The sequence below is a fragment of the Hemicordylus capensis genome, chromosome 5 (genome assembly GCF_027244095.1).
Source record: "Hemicordylus capensis ecotype Gifberg chromosome 5, rHemCap1.1.pri, whole genome shotgun sequence".
Lineage (NCBI taxonomy): Eukaryota > Metazoa > Chordata > Lepidosauria > Squamata > Cordylidae > Hemicordylus > Hemicordylus capensis.
In genome coordinates this window covers 95,269,412-95,291,480 of record NC_069661.1, presented here as the reverse complement: position 1 = coordinate 95,291,480, position 22,069 = coordinate 95,269,412, and the positions used below count along the sequence as shown (strand labels likewise).

At 40.8% G+C, this 22,069-nt stretch overlaps 1 protein-coding gene across 6 annotated transcripts in view; it reads left to right on the top strand.

Annotated features, from left to right (window-relative positions):
• The window catches only part of CRACD (capping protein inhibiting regulator of actin dynamics), a 198,926-nt gene that overhangs the window by 89,438 nt on the left and 87,419 nt on the right, over nt 1-22,069 (top strand). The window contains exon 1 of one of the 6 annotated variants that reach the window (XM_053253704.1): nt 15,596-15,751. The exons of the other annotated variants lie outside the window; for them this stretch is intronic. Within the exon in view, the coding sequence (XP_053109679.1) occupies nt 15,727-15,751 (25 nt within the window). The 5' untranslated portion in view covers nt 15,596-15,726. Of the gene's footprint in view, nt 1-15,595; nt 15,752-22,069 lie in introns of those variants that run through there. 6 annotated transcript variants of the gene reach the window in all.

Below are 22,069 nucleotides of genomic sequence, written 5' to 3'. Positions count from 1 at the left end.
ACAATTTTGCCCTTCACCATTTTCATGCTGAAAATTGCCCCTCTGAAGTAGCTATTTGCCCCCAAAGCATCTATGTTCTCTATTTTCCTCTATTTCAGTGTATATAGCAGCTTCAAGAGTAAATAGCTGCTTTGGGTAGTGCTTTTCTGCACAAAAATTGTGGAGTTGAAAAGCATTGTTATTGTAAACCGCCCAGAGGCGAAAGTTTGGGACGGTATACAAATTTGATAAATAAATAAAATCAACACACACACACACACACACCGCACCATGCTCCCCATGTTGAATTGCTAGCTTGAAAGGGCTGCTTCCAGTCCTCTTCCTATGTTAAGCAAAGATAAGTTTAAAGTAATATTTAGTTTGGCCCTGAGTGGATAATCATATCCTGCTTACCCAGGATCTCTACAGTTCGTAAAACAAGTATCTTAGTACTATACTTTCTCCATATTGCAAGGCTATGAATTATTTTACAAAATCCATAGGAAATATGAAGCAGGAAAAAGAAATACAAAATAATGTTCCAAATGCGGATATTTTATAGTTGTGTCCTTGTCTATTTGCTCATTACGTTTTATTATGCTGCTGATATTCTTTGATGCCGTGAATTACTTGATATGTTATTTCAGCCCAAGAGTTTATTTACTTCTGTTCTTTCTCTTTAGACATATTCTCTTTAGTCTGCACAAGCAGTGTGTTTTAGCTCTAGCAAGTATGCTATTCCATTCCCTCTTTCTCTGATGGTTTCAGGCTGCTTCTTTAAAAAAAAAAATCATAGCTCTGTTATGAGATTTCTTTGCCTTGTTCATAGCAGCCCTTTCCCCCTTTGCTCCATTAATGTTCTTTCCTCCTCCTCCTCCTGATACTAATCCAAACTAGTAGGAAAAAGTGGCATGAAGAAAAGCAAATAGTTTACACTATAAATCAAATTCCATCAAGGTATCTTTGCATAGTTAAATATATTACAGTTTTCTTTCAGAGAGGTAAAACACCATTATGCTCCCTTTGGGCTTTTTGCTGAGTATTAGCTGGCAATAATTTAATATTAGGAGCCTGGCCAATAGAGCAGGGGTGGGACTAGAAGACCTCCAAAGTCCCTTCCAATTCTGACACTCTGTTATTCTGCCTTCTGTCAGCTGCACTTTCTGGCTCCATTTTACGTCCCCCGTGATAGGCACTAACCATGGTGACCCTGAACTGGAGGATATAACCTCCCAGCCTTTCCCTCTCTCTATCTGACTTTTCATTTTTCTTCTCCATTACGTTTCATGTATTTATTCCTTGTCCCTGCTACATTTCCCTGCATTCTCCCTCCTGTGCAGTCTATTCACCCTTTTTTCTTAGCCTGCCCTTTCACCCTCTCTCCTCCTCCTCCCATTTTTTCCTACACCTTCTCCTGGCCTTTACCCAATATTTTATAGTAGTTGCCTCCTTCCATGCTTGTTTACTTCCAGGTATAGTTCTGATGCTATGCTAATTTTTTTGTTTAATGTAAAGCTTTCAGAGCATGCAAAGCTCCTAGAGCAATATTATTTGCTCCCTTCTCTTCCCCTCCTGTTTGCTCTTGGGGAGGTGAGCAGCTGGTACAAACTAGCTGTTGTAATGAAAAGCAATTATGCCATTCAACCTCACCATTCCCAGGCTCATTTGTTTTGTTTCATGACGGTATAAACTAGAAAACTACAACTGTTGTCATTGTTTATGAAAAGTAATCACAATCCTAGTGTTGTGTACAAAATAAATGTAATAAAAATAGGGCAGACCCATTGTCGCTTGCTTATTGTGTTTCTCCAAATAATGCTAAGACATGCCTCACCGCATTGTTAAGCCAACAATGCTGAAATGAGAGTGGAGTCTAACTGTGATAAGCCTGAATTCCATGATTTATCTGTGTAAACCTGTTGTGCTGTACATTTTGTTTCAGTAACATTTAACAAAACCATGGCTACAGATGAAAGAGACACAGAACACAATGTTCAGTCTGAGGGATTGGGTAGAAATGTTGCAGGTACTGAAAGAAGTAAAACTTGTGCTTTTGGTTGCAAATTAAAGAGACAGAATTTGTTCTATTTTCCAAATCTACACTTACATTGGATTTTTTTAAAGATCTACACTACCTTAAATCAAAAATGCAATATGTGTTTCCTCTTGGAAATGGCTTGGGGAAATAATAGTATTAAAGGCAATGAATACCATAAAGGTTTATTATAATGTTGTTGCAATCAATGACTGAACTGCTCTAATGTCACAGTAGACCTGGGAAGGCAGAAAAGTCACAGCCCTTCTCACTGCCATTGACTTACCTACTGTGATGTCACAGTGGGCCTGGGAATCCTCAGGCCAAAAAGATGAATGCAGAGGACCACTTGGGAATGTTAGAACTGAAATTCTACAAGCAGTGGGCAACTTTTATACCACAAAATATATTATTTATATGGTTTTGCATGATACATTGATGTCACAAATTAGTTGAGCAGCTACAGACAGGTTGTCTTCATTCATTTACCTATGTAGCCCAATTTGGCTATTATGTTGTACGTGCATTCAGGTCTCTATACACATATGCATGTGTTTTTGTGAATGACTGTACATGTGTTCGTTTTAAAAGTGAACCTGGGTATAGGTGTGTCAAATGCATTGACAAACCTGTACCCAGGTACAGTTAGGAAGTGCACTGCTGTACATGCATTCAACATAATGTGTGCATAACTGTATGTGTATACAGATCTTTACAACTGCAAAAGTATACACAAACATAAGGTGTGAATAGGGGTTATGTATTCACAGAAAGTATGGAGTGGTGAGCAAGACCCTCTCCCCATTCCCGACATCAGTGTTCCCATTGACTTATGCCTCAGCCTCTGTGCATTCAGTGAATCTGAGGAGTGCCTGTGTGCATAGTGGCCCTATGCAATTAGGCAAACTGAATATCAGAATTGCTGAGTGAGGAAACTCTGTGCATAAAGCTATAGGCACCCCTTTTCAGACCTCTTATCAAATGCATAGAGGTTTCTGGGGTGGAGCTGGTGTTGGGTGGGGTGGAGCTGGTGTTGGGTAGCCAGTGTGGTGTAGTGGTTAGAGTGCTGGACTAGGACCGGGGAGACCCAAGTTCAAATCCCCATTCAGCCATGAAACTAGCTGGGTGACTCTGGGCCAGTCACTTCTCTCTCAGCCAAACCTACTTCACAGGGTTGTTGTGAAAGAGAAACTCAAGTATGTAGTACATCGCTCTGGGCTCCTTGGAGGAAGAGCGAGATATAAATGTAATACTAATAACAATAACAACAACAACAACAATAATAATAGGGTATGGAGTTGGCAAATTCAGCCCTTTATCTGCCTCTGTGCATTCAGTGATCATATGAACTGGGAAAATATTTCTGTTTATGGTTAGTGATGATTCCATCTTTCATGGTGACCAGTCACAGATAGGGATGTACATGAACCGGTCTGCGGGCCATTCTAAAGGCCTCAGAACCAGTTCGAAGGTGGCTCCGGCTTGAAGGTTCAATGCTGGGGAGGTGCCTTTTTAAGAGTGGGGGAGGGTGCACTTACCCCTCCTGCTGCTTTCCCCTCGCTGGCATTCTGTTTTTAGCGAAATCCATGGGACGGCAGCGTACCTCCCTGCCTCTCCTTCCCCCGTTCTTGGCCGGAAGTATCGTCTGCACATGCGCCCATCATGTTTGTGTCCGCTGCACACCTCCACTGTTCCGTAAACATCACTAATCACAGAGAACCAGTTTAGGCATTTATTGCCATGTTGATCCCAGAAAATAAACTATATAATGGGCTATTAGTGTAGAGAAATGAAAGCCCTGAGACTACTGTCTGATTAATGAAGAGTTCCATGTCTTAACTCAAAAGCTTGCATGCTTCTACATTAAAAAAAGTTACTCTTGTTAAAGGTACCATACTGGAACTATTTTAGTCATGGTTCTACTATATCTTCACTCTAAACATTAAAGTGTTTCCATTGAAATTAGATTTCTGAAAAACATGTTTCAAAAAAGCTTTACTTAAGTATTGTGTTAGAAAATGCAGCTACTTACACTATAACTTTGAAACAGAACTATTTCAGAACTCAGTACCCTGGTCAACTGGCATCTGAGGCCAAAAATACATCAAAACTATTGAAGGGATGAAAGAAATTATTTCTCTTCTTTCAGTTTGTCCTCCTCTGCCCTAAAGGACAGCATTTCCTCTCCAATGAAATCACCCTCACTTACCTAATAAAGAGGAAGACAGTAAGTCCACTTAGAAAAAGCCATTTTACTGTTGTTGAAGCATAAATAAGGCGCTTGTTGTGCATTATTGATGTCCTGCTTACACTTGTCTCATGCAAGAAGTAGGAATAAAATGATGCAGCCTCTTACCGGATTTGTGCCAGGTCAATAGCCAACGATATAGCCCAAGGGCAAAGGATGAAATTATATTGATAGACAGCCCCTCATTTATTATAGATAAATAAAAACTACAAAAGTTCTTTAACTTTAAAGTTCTGAGGTATATATTCTCTATCCTGGAAATAGTTCTAATTTGGCCATAGCATTTTGCTTTTCCAGACTGGCTTTTCCACGGCTCTAAGAACAGAAGAAACACTCTGCTAGACCAAAGGTCCATCTAGTCCAGAATCCTGCTTTCCACAGTTGCCAGCTGAATGCCTCCACAAAGCAGGGCATAGGGACAATAGCCCTCTCTCACAGATGCTGCCCCAACATTGAGCAGCAGCTGTGACATCTTACCTCTGAACATGGGGATTCCATATAGAATTCATGACTGATTGTTACCTATCTTCTATACATTTGTATAATCCCTTTCTAAAGCCATCTACTGTAAATTGTGGGGACGGACTAATTTAGATGGCTTTAAAAGGGGATTCAACAAATCTTGTGAATTCCATGAGTGCTATGTGAACAAGCTTTTTCTTTAATCCATGGTCAAAAACTTCATTGGATAACCCCAATCTCTAGATTATCAGAGAGGAACACAAGGTTCTCTCTCAACATTATCTGTATCATGCATAACTTTATACCTCTCTTATGTTCCCCAGTTGTCATATTTTTTTCTAAATTAAAAATCCCCAAATATGTCAGAATGTGTGTGTGTGAGCCTAGGAAAAGGCACCATGTGAATGCCTATATGCAGAAAAATGGGGATTGGATTGTCCACGTAACTTTTCCAGAATGAATCTACCCCAGTTAGCAGAAGAGTATATGATCAAATTTGACTATTGTTCCACTGGCCAGTATCACCACCTCTCCTCTTCTCCATTTCCGCTTAACCTTCTGCATTACTACAAAGTCACAAGGCAGCAGCAGTACATATGGTCACTCAGGACTTGACACTTGGGCACTGCATGACACATGCCCCATCAGTCCAACAGATATCTTTCAAGACAGCGGAAAGCTATAGAGAACCAACAGATGCAGCACACTTAGACTTTGTGTGATGGTTCTGTCTCTTTATAATTGCAAATAGTGTGGATTTTGTTTGTTTTGCTGTGATTATTACTGTAGTGCCTGGACATGAAATTATTCATGTGAAAAGAATAACTTCATGGTGTGATGTGATTTCAATAGATTCAGTGCCCTTCTACTCTAATCCTTTTTCAATAATGCTTTACACTTCCAACTGCAGTTTTTATCACTCTGGTTTTCGAAGGTTTTTGTAAATGCCATAATCATGAAGAATGACAATGGAATTCACCTGTTGGCAGTCTGGCAGACATGAGAAGAGAAATAATGGAGGGAGATTAAAGGGTCTGCTGTTTTAATTAGACAAGAAAGGCAAAGTGCCAGGTTTTATTTGAGTAAAATGTCAATACAGTTACATCATTGTTGAATTGCAAGGATGAGCTCTAAAAGTTGATATTGTTCTCTCTAGCAAGACCCAGGCAAACATCTTCAGATATCATTCTCTGGCACTTTTAAACATACATTACCATACCTTTGTGAGAGCTACTTTTCTGTGAGTGGCTTCTGCACAGCTCAGATCACATTTGTGATCTACATGGTTGAAGGCCAGTCTACTAATCCCAATGACAAAATAATCATGCTGCTATTAAGGGGCTACCAATGCCATGATTCTTTGGCCCATGTGATTGGCCTCAGCTTTGTTGGGAGATCATTTAGACATTACAAGGTTATGAAAATCCTCTGTCTGAGGCCTTGTAGAGCTTCTGCCTGTCAGTGGAAGCAATAGATGGACCACTGGTCCAACAGTACAAGATAGTTTCATATGTTAGCGGGTTGAATGACTGAATCTGCTGTGAGTTGAGTTGTCGGAACTCAACTGTCTGTTCTGGAGTTTCTTTGATATGGCATGCCTTGTTTGCTTATGCTTTGGATTACATAGGTTAATCTGTAGCAGATTGGTGTGTGGAGTTTACCCATGAGGATATTTGCATGGAAGATTCTTGCATTACCACCAGATCAGTATCTCAGAATTAATTCAGAAATTTGTAAAACAGAGTTTGAGAAAAGGAAAGACAATGTTGTGATGCACAAGGATTTGTACATTTCCCTGTGGTCTGAAGAGTACCATCTACACTGACCCCACAATATTTTCCAGTCTTCTGTGTGGATTATTTGCCAGCCTTGAACTTTTTTTGTACCTGAACCTAAATGTCAAAATGAGACACCTACTTTTTAAAAAAAGTGATGAATAAAGATGGAGATTGGAGGGAAATGGCCACTTGGGAACGGCTGCCTGAAGCTTCTGCTTCAGTTTGCTTCATGATAAAGACTGAGCCTGGTGGGCTTGTGGGGATTAGTGTGGGGATCAGATATATCTCAAGATCTGATATGATGAGCATAAAAAGTCATATATGGATTTGCCCTTGGGGTAGCAGATTAGATCTGATGACTTTCTGAACTCTCCTAGTTATATGTTTTTATGTCTGTATTGTGATTCCGCCTTGATTTTTAGCTAGAAAACACACGTCTGAGTGGGTTAGTTTTGTATATCCTTTTGGCCTTCAACCTGTTGTTCTGGTTTTAAGATTGTCACCCAGCACTGTTGATCATTATTATAGCTTTTGCTCTGCAAAATCTTGCCCATTGATTGGTAAGACTGGCTTAAGGTAATCAACTAAACCAGTGTTACAAAGAAACCTGGAAGAAGAATCTCTTCAGATACTGCTGCAGTTCTTCAGTAATGTCATCATCAGAGTCCACTGCCATCTTAGGCAGCAACTGACATGGTGAAGCTGCAGCAGGAATGCTTTATGTAGTTAGTTAGTTAGTTAGTTAGTTAAAGTATATTATCTCTTTATATCAATATGTATAAGCTGCTTTTCCACAGTAAAAGCACTCAATGTGCTTTAATGAGAGAAATATTTGGGATGTAAAAGTAAATGTTGAGGATTTAGTAAACAGTGACCATAGTGCGATCAAATTCAGCATACATGTGGGGATAGAATCACCAAGGAAGTCTAACACAGACATTTTGAATTTCATAAGAGGAAACTTCTCTAAAATAAAGCTGAAAGGGAAAATCAGGAGAGTCACTTCGCTCCAGTGTGCATGGGGTTTACTCAAAACCACAATACTAGAAGCCCAGTTAGATTGTATACCCAAAAGGATGAAAGGTACCATTAAGTCCAGGAAGATGCCAGCATGGCTAACAGGTACTGTCAAGGAAGCCATAAAAGGGAAGAAGACTTCCTTCCAAAATTGGAAGGCCTCTCCAAATGAAGAGAACAGAAAGGAACACAAACTCTGACAAAAGAAATGCAAGGTGACAATAAAGGAGGCAAAAGGAGAGTTTGAGGAACATTTAGCTAAAAGCATCAAGGGGAATAACAAAAACTTATTTAAATACATCAGAAGCAGGAAACCTGCCAGGTAGGCAGTTGGACCATTAGACAATGATGGAGTGAAAGGGATTATTAAGGAGTATATGGAGGTTGCAGAGAAGCTAAATGAGTTCTTTGCGTCCATCTTCACTGCAGAGGATACTGAGCATATACCTGTTCCTGAACCAGGCTTTTTAGGAATGGAGCTAAAGAACTGAGTCAGATGGAAATGACAAGAGATGATGTTCTATCTAAACTGTCTGGAAAAACTGAAAATTAACAAATCGCCAGGGCCAGATGGCATCCATCCAAGAGTCCTCAAAGAACTCTAATGTGAAATTGCTAATCTCCTTGCTAAAATATATAACTTATCCCTGAAATCGGGCTCTGTACTGGAAGACTGGAGAGTAGCAAATATAACACCAATTTTCAAAAAGAGATCCTGAGGCGATCCAGGAAATTACAGGCTGGTTAGCTTAACATCTGTTCCAGGCAAATTGATGGAAAGCATCCTCAAGGATAGAATTGTAAAGCACATAGAAGAACCAGCATGGCTTCCGCAAAGGTAAATCTTGCCTCACAAACCTTCTGGAGTTCTTTGAGAGTGTCAACAAGTGTGTGGATCAAGGTGATCCAGTTGACATGGTATACCTGGACTTCCAAAAAGCTTTTGACAAAGTTCCTCATCAAAGACTCCTGAGGAAACTTAGCGGTCATGGGATAAGGGGTCAAGTACATGTGTGGATTGCTAACTGGTTGAAAGATAGGAAATAGATGGTAGGTATAAATGGAGAGTTTTCACAATGGAGGGAAGTAAGAAGTGGGGTTCCCCGGGGATCTGTACTGGGACTGGAGCTTTTTAATTTATTCATAAATGATCTAGAAGCAGAGGTAAGCAGCGATGTGGCCAAATTTGCAGATGATACCAAACTCTTCCGGGTAGTGAAATCCAAAACTGATTGTGAGCAGCTCCAAAAGGATCTCTCCCAACTGGGTAAATGGGCGACAAAGTGGCAAATGCGGTTCAATGTTGGCAAGTGTAAAGTGATGCACATTGGGACGAAGCACCCCAACTTCAAGTATATACTGATGGGATCTGAGTTGTCGGTGACTGACCAGGAGAGAGATCTTGGAGTTGTGGTGGACAGCTCATTGAAAGTATCGACTCAATGAGCGGCAGCAGAAATTGAAAAAGGCCAATTCCATGCCAGGAATTAGGAAGGGGATTTAAAATAAAACGGTTAATATTATAGTGCCTTATACAAAACTGTGGTGCAGCCACACTTGGAGTACTGCATACAATTCTGGTCACCACATCTTAAAAAGGACATAGAGCCCCTGGTGGCGCAGTGGTAAAACTGCCGCCCTGTAACCAGAAGGTTACAAGTTCGATCCTGACCAGGGGCTCAAGGTTGACTCAGCCTTCCATCCTTCCGAGGTCGGTAAAATGAGTACCCAGAATGTTGGGGGCAATATGCTAAATCATTGTAAACCACTTAGAGAGCTCCGGCTATAAAACGGTATATAAATGTAAGTGCTATTGCTATTGCTATTGCTATTGTAGAACTGGAAAAGGTGCAGAAGAGGGCAACTAAGATGATCAGGAGCCTAGAGCACCTTTCTTATGAGGCAAGGCTACAACACCTGGCACTTTTTAGTTTAGAAAAAAGACAACTGAGGAGAGACATGATAGAGGTCTATAAAATCATGCATGGAGTGGGGAAAGTGGATAGAGAGAAATTCTTTTCCCTCTCACATAACACTAGAACCAGGGGTCATCCCATGAAATTGATTGCTGGGAAATCTAGGACCAACAAGCGGAAGTACTTTTTCACACAACACATGATCCACTTGTGGAACTCTCTGCCACAGGATGTGGTGACAGCCAACAACCTGGATGGCTTTAAGAGGGGTTTGGATGACTTCACGGAGGAGAGGTCTATCAATGGCTACTAGTCGGAGGGCTGTGGGCCACCTCCAGCCTCTGAGTACCAGTTGCAGGGGAGTAATGGCAGGAGAGAGGGCACGCCCTCAACTCCTGCCTGTGGCTTCCAGTGGCATCTGGTAGGCCACTGTGTGAAACAGGATGCTGGACTAGATGGGCCTTGGGCCTGATCCAGCCGGGCTGTTCTTATGTTCTTAAGATGCATATCAGGGAGAGGGTGCAGAAACTTGATCCATTTGGAGATACTAACAAGAAAATGTGACTTTAGGGAAAATGCCTGTCATGTTTGCAGTGGAATGGGCCAGAAGAGCAAAGTTACTACGTAATAATATAAGGTCTACCTTATTCTGCCTGATTTGGACTGTGGCAGGAACAAAAGGACAATCTCCTCCCTAGCCCGTACCACAGTCCCATTCCTGATTTAGCCTCCTTTTGCAGTTACTAGTTAGCTAGCATTCATGTTCTCGTGTTCTCTCTCACTCTTGCGCTCTCCTTCACTATCTGTCTATATATGCATACACATGCATGGGTCAATCATGCTTAAAGTTATGCACATTGTGGCCTTAAGTGTGCTTACAGTATGTGGGGATGGTGTGTTCCATCCATGGCACACATTTGTATAAGTAGATAGGTCTATATATTAGCAATCTTTCATACTGTTTCTTGGAACATCTGCCTTGCAAACTTTTATCTCTTATTGACTTTGATATCTTTACCCTTTACTAGTTATATTAAAGGGTAAAGAAAGAGACACATTCTGTTTGAGATAAATTCCTTGTTAATTCCCATGGCTAGCACCAACACATAGCAAGGTCAGGCATCTGCTCATCCCCACAGTTATTTGAAGGGCTCACTAAACCAAGCTCCAGATCCAGTGCAGCCCCTAATCATCTCTCCCCACAGCTATCTGAGCATGTGGGATACTAGTGTGGAGGGGGTGGATTAAATATTTCAGAAATAAGTGAGTGGAAGGCTCTTGCTGATAAATGGGGAAAGGCAGGCTTGGGCTTCCCCTGTTAATTCCAGATGCTGTTCCTTGCTTAGGCAACATATTCCACTCTTCATATTACTGTTGGCTATCCTGATGCTTTATTTGTTTCTAATTGAGTGGGTTTTGCAACCTTTTGTTAATTTTGGTTGGTTTACATTTTGCTAATACAGTATTTATCTGCACTGACAGACATCTGAAGCTAATTTGGTCAGCTGTTTATTTTCATTTTTTAAAATAGGATGCGTTTTTTATTGAGCGGGCATGTCTTGAGTTTAAGGTCTAACAATGATGTAAACTCACTTGGTGGTCTTCGGTGCCTTAAGCCTGAATGTAATGCATATTTGAAGTGAAGAACAACAGAGGTGATCCTGCCCCAATAAAGCAACAATGAAAGATTTATATCTAAATTGTAGTTCAAGAAGCTCTCTGAGGTCCCGGAGGCTATAACTCACCTTGAGCCCAAATTGATAGAAAGTAAAGAACTGAAGCAAAGTTTATGTTATTGCAAAACCTTGTTGAAAATGTATAATGTATGTCTGTGTTGCTAATGCAGCTTCTTAAGCGTCACATAAAGAGCTGCTTACAAAGTTACTTTTCCCAATTCATGGTCTTAAAGTTACCCATAAAGAATGGAGAAAAAGCCCTGTCCCTAATACACATGTTTTTATAGCACCCAAACAACATGGGGCAAGGCATGATAAAAACATGATATTCTTTTGTACAAAGTGAAATTGTGGCCTTCTCTCTAGGGTTTTGTATCGCTTAATGTAGCGAATAGCAGATTTAAGCCCAGCCTTCATTTCAAAGCAAGCCCACATGAGGGAAAGAAAAATGCTGCATCATTCCCTCCATGTTTGCTCAACAAAGACCTTTTCTTTAGAACTTAAAATTGCTCCTTTGGTAGTCTAATTGTTGCCACCACGCCCACTTCAAAATTCCAGGGAAACTCTCCTTCTTTACCAATGGAAAAATACAGAAAACCTTCCACATGTGCAGCCTACACATGAAGAGCAAACTTGGTAGTGTGAGTTGCTGAGTAATTAACATTGAGACATGTTTGCACCAGAGTAAAACCCCTTTTCCTGAGTTAAAAATCCACTCAGGTAAAATACAAAGAACAAAAAGAGAAAAACTTTATTCAAAATACTACAGACTTCTTCAGTCTGAGGCTCTCTCAGCTCTAAGTTACAAGGTAAAAAGAAATACCCAGTACTTTATACGATTACTACAAAGCCTTGGCTGGATAAAAAGGGCTCAGGCTCAGTTCCCCTTTGTTATGTTACAGATAAAACACAGTAAACCAATTGTAAGAATTTGCAAAAGCACAAGATCAAAAGAAATCTAATGCAAGCTACCTAACACACTGTTCCCTGGCTAAACCTTTCGCCAAAGCTCTTGGCTTCCTTTCCCCTTGAACTCACCCCAAACTCCAGGAGATAATTCAAGTTTCCTGCAATCCTGTCTCTCAAGGATCTGCAGATGTCCTTCCATGGGAGAAGTCTCCAGGCTGGCTGTTGACCATGAGGCAGCCAGACTTCATGGCTGGTGCTCACGAAGCCAGCTCCCCATCTTCTCTCATCTCCCTCCTAGCTCCTTCTGAGAACAAAGACCCCATTCATTTCCTGGTACCAGGCCCTCTAGGTCCCGGTCACCATGTGCTGAGTGGCTGATCCCCAGAGATCACTGCCTGTCAGTCAGGACAGGGTTCACTCTTTAGAGTAAGGGAGGGCTGATTGCTATATATAATAACTAATGCTGCATATTAATGGGCACTGATGTTCCTAAAATCTGGAATGAATGTGTGGTGCCAGGGGATGCATTTGTGGCCAATGGAGTATGTGTGCCAAATAGTGCTGACACAAATATATATTTAAGCATATTTGAAGAGTCGCAGTTGCAGGGGCATTGCTATAATTGAGCAAAAGGGTTCAAAGAACACGGGCCCTCCAGTTCCATCCCTCACTCGGGGCGGGGGGGGGGGGCTAGAGAGAGGGATGAACACGGGCCCCCTCTCCCCTAGCTATGCCCCTGGAGATTCTGTAGGTATGAACTTTGTTACTGATGAAGGCATACATTTCTCACAATCTTGGAGGAATATTTACCAACAGCACCTTTGGATGTCCTCTTTTCTTTTGTAACACGACAGTGTACTTGTGTAGGCAGCGGTAGCAACAGTACTAGAAATGCTATGTGCCTGGTGGCCATCATTTTTAAAACCTGTAATACAGTGAGAATGACACAACATCCTGAGAGTGTGTCACTCCCACAGCATTTCAGGGTTTGTTTGTTTTTTAAGGTGACTAGCAGTCAGGGAAATGTTTGACTAACAAACAGAAGGTTGCTGGTTCGAATCCAGCAATACTACTGGAGTACTATATCAGGCAGCAGTGATCTAGGAAGATTCTGAAAAGCATCATCTCGAACTGCGCGGGAGGAGGCAATGGTAAACCCCTCCTGTAGTCTACCAAAGAAAACCACAGGGCTCTGTGGGAACCAGGAGTCGAAATCGACTTAATGGCACACTTTATCTTTAGCACGAGCTGGCCATCAGGAAGTCCTACAGCACTTAAAGTGCTGCTGCCTCCACAAGCACAGCCTTAAGCATTTATTTATTATTCTTATTTATTACTACTAATATCCCACTTTTCAACAACAACAAAAAGTTGTCAAGAAACATGCAGATGATAAAGCCACTGGGATAATTTGTTTATCAGTGAATGATTCTATATTGGTGCATTTAAGAAATAACGAACATGCAAAGGACATGTGAGAGACTCTAAAGAAGTTGTATGAAAGACCGTCAGCTGTCTCCAATGTGCATCAAGTTGTCAAGATGTGTAATGAACTAAAGGAGGGAGCATATCTGTCCAGGGGCAGAGGGAGGCCAGTGGCGGCCTGGCTTCTGCTGCAGGATCCTAGCCCCGCCCCCTGCATCTGACATCAGATGCAGGGCACATTTAGCCATGCCCCCATGTCAGATGCGGGGGCGTGGTTTAGCTCCCGGACGGAGCTGTGCAGCCCCATTTGGGAGTTAAACTGGCCAGCACTATGTTCGCAGCGTGGCCAGAGCAACTTGAGACAAGTCAAGAACTGTGCTGTGTAGGCAGTGCTGGCTGTTTTTTAGCTGAAAAATAGGGCTGCGCAGCCCTGTTTTTGAGCTAAATCACGTCCTCCACATCTGATGTCAGATGTGGGGTGTGTGTCTGGGGTGCCAGGTGCGGCCCCTGAGGAGCAGCGGCCCGGGTTCTTTGAACCCATCTGCTCAGTGGTGGCTTCGCCCCTGTATCTGTCTAAGCATGTAAATGAGACATTGGAGGCTTCACGACAGCTACAAGCATGTGGAGTAATTTTGCCTGATATGGTTCAGATTGGATTGTTATTGAACAGTCTTCCTGAGCATTTTGAGCCGATTGTAAATTTATTGGAAACTAAAGATGATTTGAGTTTGTAATAAACTGCTTGAAATACTACTTTAATTTGGAAGCCCCCCATAGGACTTTAAAGAGCATCGAGGGCTCTTGCCCTCAAAAGAAGGGCAAAGAAGACCTACTGGAAATCATTTACCATATGGTCTTCGCTAAGAGACCAAGGACACACTCCTGGCATATATATACACACACACACACACACATATACATATATATACACAGAGCAGCAGTATTAAAAACAATATTTGGTGTGCCGTAGAGTCTTTGTCTGCTCCTGGCAACCACAGAGCCCTGTGGTTGTCTTTAGCAGAATACATGAGGGGGTTACCATTGCCATCTCCCATGCAGTTTGAGATGATGCCTTTCAGCATCTTCCTATATTGATGCTCTGCAATATAGAAACATAGCAGCGGGGATTCGATCTGGCAACCTCTGGCTTGTAAGTCAAGTCATTTCCCCGCTGCACCATTAGGTGGCCCTGTTTGGGTCAGTTCAACCAAAAAATTTAACACAGTGTTAGGGTAACACAGTGTTCAAACTTCTGATTGAACTGACCAGAACCAAAACAAATTGTGGAGGCATAATTTGTTTAAAGAGCAACTGGCAGGTAAGCTAGCACCATTTAACACTTCAGAAGACATGCTGGCCACTGTGAGAACTGTTTGGGTCTGTTTTTGTGGCATCTTACTGCTCTCTCTCTCTCTTTTTAGTACAAAACAGCTACATAGTTGGTCCTACAACATCAGTCTAAGTTTGATTTTTCAGGAATACTAGTCATCCAAGGGCAAATTAAGGGCAGAAATGCCCTTAATAGATATGAATATTGCCACTAATAGATATGAGATTGCCACTAAAATTGGCAACCCCAAGTTGAGGTCTCCTTCTCTTCAGTACTATATAGTACAATTTACCTCATATCCTAATGTTATCATGCTGACTGTTTTCCTGTCCCCACTCCACAGCATTAACTGCTACTGGCAGAAGTGAGGAAACGCTGAGCGTAATGATATCAGAACATGAGGAAAGTTGTACTACACTTTAGAGGGAGGGATTCCTTGACACTGGGCTGCCATTTTCAGTGGCAGTGTGGTCTGTTTCTTATAAGTAGTTCCAGCCTAAACCATCGATCCATGTTTATCAAGGAACTTGTACTTTCAGATATATGGATAGACTTAGAGAGGCTATGTAGTTGGTCTCAGTTCACCAGGCGAGTGAATGGTGAAGTTCACCAGGCGAGTGAATGGTGAACTTTGTTAGATTGGGCCCCTCATTCTTTTTCTTCTAAATTGTACTGACGCTTAATGAGTAGGAGCAATTCCTGCTAGAGGCTTCTTTACTTTCTAAAGATGTTTGTGGGCGTTTTTTCTTCTTCCCTTGAACTCCAAATATAGCCCATGTGTTTTCAACTTGATCCACCAGGCTGTGCCCACACAAACTTCATTTGCTTTAAAGTATTCCTTTAACCAATTCATTGGGTAAATTTTTCCATCACTGATCTCATAGATTTAGTTATTTCTTCAGAGGATCAAAGCAGGAGAGTCTTTTTCTCTCTTATCTGCAATCCTTCAGAATGATCCATTTGCTAAAGAAACCTTGTAAGTAAAATGCCTTGTTTTATGAATTATTAAGCATGCAGTGATCTCTAATTCAAAAAGTGTGTTGCTATTTGCTAATATTTGTGCTTTGACTTGATTTTGAATTCTCTTGCAAGATGGTTGGTGACGATATAACAAGATGTTCTTCATATTTGAAAATCTGAGCTGTGTTGGGTTTTTGCTCCATGTTTACAGGGTTCTTTTCATAAGTATGCAGGCAGATTAGACTTTGATTCAGATAAAACAGTAAAAAGGATGAATTTCCATTTTTATGCTGCTTATTTTTGTTGGTAACCTTCATTATCATCAGCTGCAGTTATTTGCATAGAGACAAACTAACATAGGTCCTTCCTACAATTGGCATTCAGATTTGCAACTGATGGGTGACTAATATTTTAATCTCCTTTTAAATTTCTCTCTCTCTCTCTGTTTATTCCAAATGCTGTAGAATTGGAAAATGAGACTAAACATTAATGGAATACTTGACTTAAGATCTCACTGTTATCTGTTTCACAGCAACTGCAGAACCATTTGTTGACAGTATTGCATCTATCAATTTTAATGATTTAAATATACCAGTCATTGCTTAATTGAATACTACTGAACTGTGCTGTTGTTAGAATATAAAAATGGCATATAGACTTCATCTTCTATGCAAGAATAAACTGAAGTCTTAAAATTCCTTTGACCCGTGTATATGTGGCATTAGACTTGAATGTTTCTGGATAATTGCTGGACACTCTAATTTTGTAATGGTGGAATTAAGTGAATAATTATCTGCAAAGAGTCACTGCAAACAAAGGCAACACTTCTTAAAATATGTTCTCATTGTGCAAGCAAACATCTCTGTGCCCACTGCATTTATTTTAACATATGCTTGGAAATTCACCAGCAGACGAAGTCATTGATTTAATTCAGATATTACCATATGAAATCAAAATAAGTCCCACGGTGACTGTTTGGGCCAAACCTTTCATCAAGGAAATAAGGAAGAAGAAGAATACATTAAAATCTTGAGTACTCTTCTTGTTGCTTAATTTATTTTAATAGCACATATCAGGAATGGCAGAAGTACTATAGTATTAAGCAAGTTGTTTTTTCTGCTAGATGAGTCAAAGCAGATAGAGAGATCACTTGGGACAAGCTGAAGTTGTAATCTAAGACTGGCCCCACCAATCACATGGACTTGGGAGCTGCAGGAGGGCACACAGTATATCTCAACTGAATAAGCACAACTGTATTGAACACTTCAGAGTTTTTCGTTTTATTAGAGGCAGAATAGCCTCCAAGCAGCTTCAGATCTTGAAGCACCCCTAAAGTGACATCTGCATTTTGCTTTGGGGTGCTTTTCTGTAATTTCCATTTTCTTCTGTGGTAAAATGTGCAGGCGCTCCTTGATTTTGAGGGATGATGTATAAATTCATCTCACCACACATTACACAGTAAGTGGTGCTAACTAAATGTAGGTATGGCTGTGCACTGCATTCGAATGTATGAAGTTACAGGAAGTCTGACCTTCTGACCAGCCAAATTGTGTCATTGTCTGTTCTGACTGGCTGTGGCTCTTCAGTCTCAAGCTGAGGTATTTCTAGAGTTGCCAGTTTATAGTTGGCAGTGAACAGAGTCAGGGGTGGGTTTTGGTATATCACATGTTTGAGCCTGTTGGATTTTTGGTGAGTTAGGTGATAAGATTGTTGCATCAAGGGGCAGAACCTGACAGAACAGGGTATGAGGGCAATAGAAAATTTCCCTAGCTTAATAATTGGTTTTCTCAACAAACTACCTCAAGCTGGGTGTGTGCTCAGATAAAAACCATTTATTGTACTTACCTAAGGTTGCTGGTTTGAATCCCCACTGGTACTCTATCGAGCAGCAGCGATATAGGAAGATACTGAAAGGCATCATCTCATACTGCGTGGGAGGAGGCAATGGTAAACATCTTCTATATTCTGCCAAAGAAAACTACAGGGCTTTGTGGTTGCCAGGAGTCAAAATTGACTTGACAGCACACTTTACCTTTATTCAGGTAAATACCTATAGGGTCAGAAGCTGTCAGATGTTTCTCAGTCCTGCTAGAGAGGAGAGCTGGTCTTGTGGTAGCAAGCATGACTTGTCCCCTTAGCTAAGCAGGGTCCACCCTGATTGCATTTGAATGGGAGACTGTAAGTGTGAGCACTGTACGATATTCCCCTCAGGGGATGGAGCCGCTCTGGGAAGAGCAGAAGGTTTCAAGTTCCCTCCCTGGCTTCTCCAAGATAGGGCTGAGAGAGATCCCTGCCTGCAACCTTAGAGAAGCCGCTGCCAGTCTGTGAAGACAATATTGAGCTAGATAGACCATATGGTAGCTTCCTATGTTCTTATGTACCTGTCTTTTTAATTTAAACTTAACTTGGCACCTTCTGCATATAAAATGTATCCTCTTCCACTGAAATAGTGCTATTTTGCAATAAAATAAGAATACATGGGTAACCTTCTAGAAGGATCTCAATTTTAGTTCCACTTCCAGCTAGTTACAGAAAAGCAGTGCTTTAGCAGCATTAGTATGTAAGCTATGTATTAGTAGCCATGTTTAGATATAACAGCAATGTTTCAGGGGCATCTGCAGAAAACATTATTGGAAGAGTGACATTAGTTGTAGCTAAAGGTCACTGGCCTGATTCTCTGGAATCTTTATTGACTACTCCCTGCACCATGCACACGGAACGAAAGAGAAACAACGGGATGGGTTTTGTCTATGGGTGATTTATTACTTTTAATATAATGTATGTATGTTAAATTTCTGTACCACCTTTCATTAAAAAAACCCAATGTAGTTCATAGCATATTAATATTAAAAAACAGTAAAAATGCAGCATAGAAGCACCACCAATACAGGACAATCACGCCTCCCTCAGCATCGGTACAGAGCAAAGCCCCCATTGATTATCTTGTAGGTGGGCAGAAACCTTAAGGAGCAGCCAGTTCTTTGGGCTCAAACTGTTCAGGGCTTTAAATTTCTTAAATATTACACATTTTGGAACTAACCTGTAACATAACTTTTTAAAAATTTATCCACTTAGTAACAATACAGTAAATCTTGAGACATACAGCTTTAATTTGTGGTATTTCATTTAATTTATTTCATTTAATTCATCTGTCATCAACTATAATTTTAACCGAGTTACCTTTTTAAAGTTAGTACAGTATTTACAGGTTTTAAAAATTAAAGTTTTGATTTTAATAAAATCTTATCAAATTGTGAAATCCCTGGCTGACATCTGGACTAAGTACTGGTGCAGTGATGCTATACTAAATTGCTACTGTGGAGCAATTTTAATCAGTCTTCCCTTCCCTTTGAAGCCAGCTGTGACTCTTGAAAATATGTCCCTGAGGTTCTTGCAGCCCTGACAGCATATTTTTTTGGAAGGCATGAGATTCAGAGAGGAGGGAAGAATGACTAAAATGGCTTCAGTCTCATGTTTTGCACATGAATCTGCCTGCCCTATAAGATCTTTTTGGGAGGGCCTCCTGTATGTGCTGCCACCATCTGAAGGTTGTTTTGGCAGTATTTATTATTTTTCTATGTAAACTGCTTTGAGAACTTTGGCTGAAGAGCAGTTGTAGTGACCAGGCTCCACTCCTAACTTCCTTCTAAAACCGGAAGTGAACCCTGTCTTGACTGACTGGCTGGTGAGCTCCAGGGCTCAGCCAATCAGCACACCAGATGAGTGGGACCTAGAGAGCTGTTGCCAGGAAGAAGGGTGTTAGAAGAAGTTAGTCTGGAGGTGCAGAGGATGACATGTGGCCATGGAAGTTGGCTGCAGGAGGATAACTGTAAAACCTGGGAAGACAGGAGGCTTGTCCTATCCCACCAGGACTTTGGTGAGTTCAAAGGAAAGGGAAGTTTAGTCTGGGGGAAAGTTTGTTTAGTCAGATTTTGTGTTAGGGGTGTTACTACTTTTGTGTGTGTGCTCTGCATATTCTGGATACTGTTCTATTATAGTTTATCTGCAACGTAAATGAAATAAACACTAGCCTATGCTCAATACACCTAGGGCATTAAAAAAGCCTCTGCAAATATTTAAGTGTGCATTAAGACAACCTATTTTGTAATCCTCCTTTGTATTCTTCACAGTATCTAAAAGCTGAGAAAGCCTCAGACAAAAGCGGTCTGTAGTAATTGAAAACCTTTTCCCCCTTAAAGTTTTTTTTTTTTTACAAGCATCTCCGAGTTGGTTCTTAACTCTGGAAAAGTGGGACTGAAGGGGGAATTCTCTGGTACAAACACATTCTCAAATAGTCAGCTATCAGTTTTCTCACCATGTGTAGGATTGCACATGGAAGATTTTTGTACTTGTCCAAGAGCCAAATTCCGATTTTTGCTGAGTTATCCCCACCCCAAGCCCAGAGAGCTCCTGTAGACAAAAGGTGTGGTGGCGGCAGCATTTTGAACCTAATGATAATACAGAATAGTTTTAGGAGAAGCCTAGCCAGGCAGCTCACCAGGGATGATTCAGTATTTCTTTTCCTCACATGAGCTTGCTCTGAGACAAAGGCTTTAATCCACTACAGCAGTATATAAATATGCATATTAGTAGCAGTATTGTGCAACTGTAGTATTGTGATACCTTCTCTGTGGTTGCCTGAGCCTATGGGACTCCCAATCTTAGTGTCACAATACAGTTAAACTCTTTTTCAGCAATCCTTTTTGAATCTCTTAAAATATCTTCTCAGTGTAGATGCTTTGCTTGTGATTTTACCTTTCATCTTTGATCTGAGTTCTTTTATTGTGCAATTAACTTTTTCTGCTGTTTTATTGTTGTAAGCTGCCTTGATTTTTCGAAGAGAAAGGCAGAATATAAATAACAGTTTAGCATTAGCATGGCCACCTCTCAATATCACCTCCTGCCCTGCCTGAAACCTCCATTTCTTTGCTTTACCCACATACTACCCTGTCTAAATCCCTCCAGCTTGATCACCACTACCTCTTTCCCTGATAGTCCCAGTACATACCTGGTGCTCACCCAAATAATTTGATGTAGCATGGCAATATGATAGAAGTTCTTGGTTAGAGAACTATCAGATTGCCATGCTACATCACAAATGTCTGAATAAACTATACCTCTAAATCTGATATACCAAACATGACCAATGTTATGAGCAAAGCAGGTTATACATAAGGGCTCCTAAAGAAACAATGCAACTTTAGACTTGTAAAGGGCACCAAAACAGAGTATTGCATATATTTCAATTTCCCAAAATTTGTTCCTCCCCTCCCACCAGAAAAACCCCAAAAACAAAAAAACACCAATCCAGAAAACAATTTTTTCCATGACTTCAAAATTTCTGGAAATTGTACGTTTATTCAGAAGTAGCATCAGTTCAGAACAAGCAGCATTCACCCTGGAAAGTGAGCTTCTGACTTTGATCTTTTTCCAGAATAGAACCATTTAGGCCCAGCACCTGCTGAGTACTATTGCTAGGAATGGTCTCAGATCTCTGTAGGCCTCCTGCTATCAAGTAGAGAGACTAGTCAGTGTCCTCTTTGTTTACTGCCTTTTGCAGATATTGCATTCAAGGCATTTCACAAAAGAGGATAAGTTACTGTAACCAATCACTATATTAATATTAAACACAATCATATCAAACCCAGTAAATAAGATCACATTTGTCATGTACCATTCATCCAGCAAAAAGAATGCACAATATTCAGCAATTAAATACTAGAGATGCCTAATTTACATATATAAATTTAGAATTCAGGAGGGGAAAATGTTCTCTGCGGATGCCCATGCAATGAGATACAAGAATGTATGGCAAGCTGCAGATGTATATACTTTCTGTGTGAGGAAGGGAAAATGTAGCTTCCATTTGCAGTTAACAACCACAAGTTCCCATTTTGTTCAAATATGGGGGAACTTGTTTTGTGCAAACTTTAAGTCCTATTCATGTCATGTTCAACACTTGTACAATCAGTGTACAGTGTGCCCAGGTACAGTTATTCACATGTTATGTTGAACACCGATATATCAGAACATTTATCTGTACCATGCGTTTGAGGGACCTGTTAAAATGAATGCAGGTACAGTCATTTGCATACATGTTCCTTATGTACAGACATCTGAATGCTGGTACACACGTCTGAATAGGGTTTAGTTAACACAGCTGGGATATTTGGTTTGATACCTTGGTTTGTTAATAAACTATGGTTTCCACAAACCACAGCTTCCCAAATTTGAATGAAACAGGCAACTGGTTAGTTGTAAACCAAAAATGGAAGCTTTTTCTTTCTTCTCCATATGCCATGCCCAAATGCAGGGAAAGGGAAGAGTGAGTGTA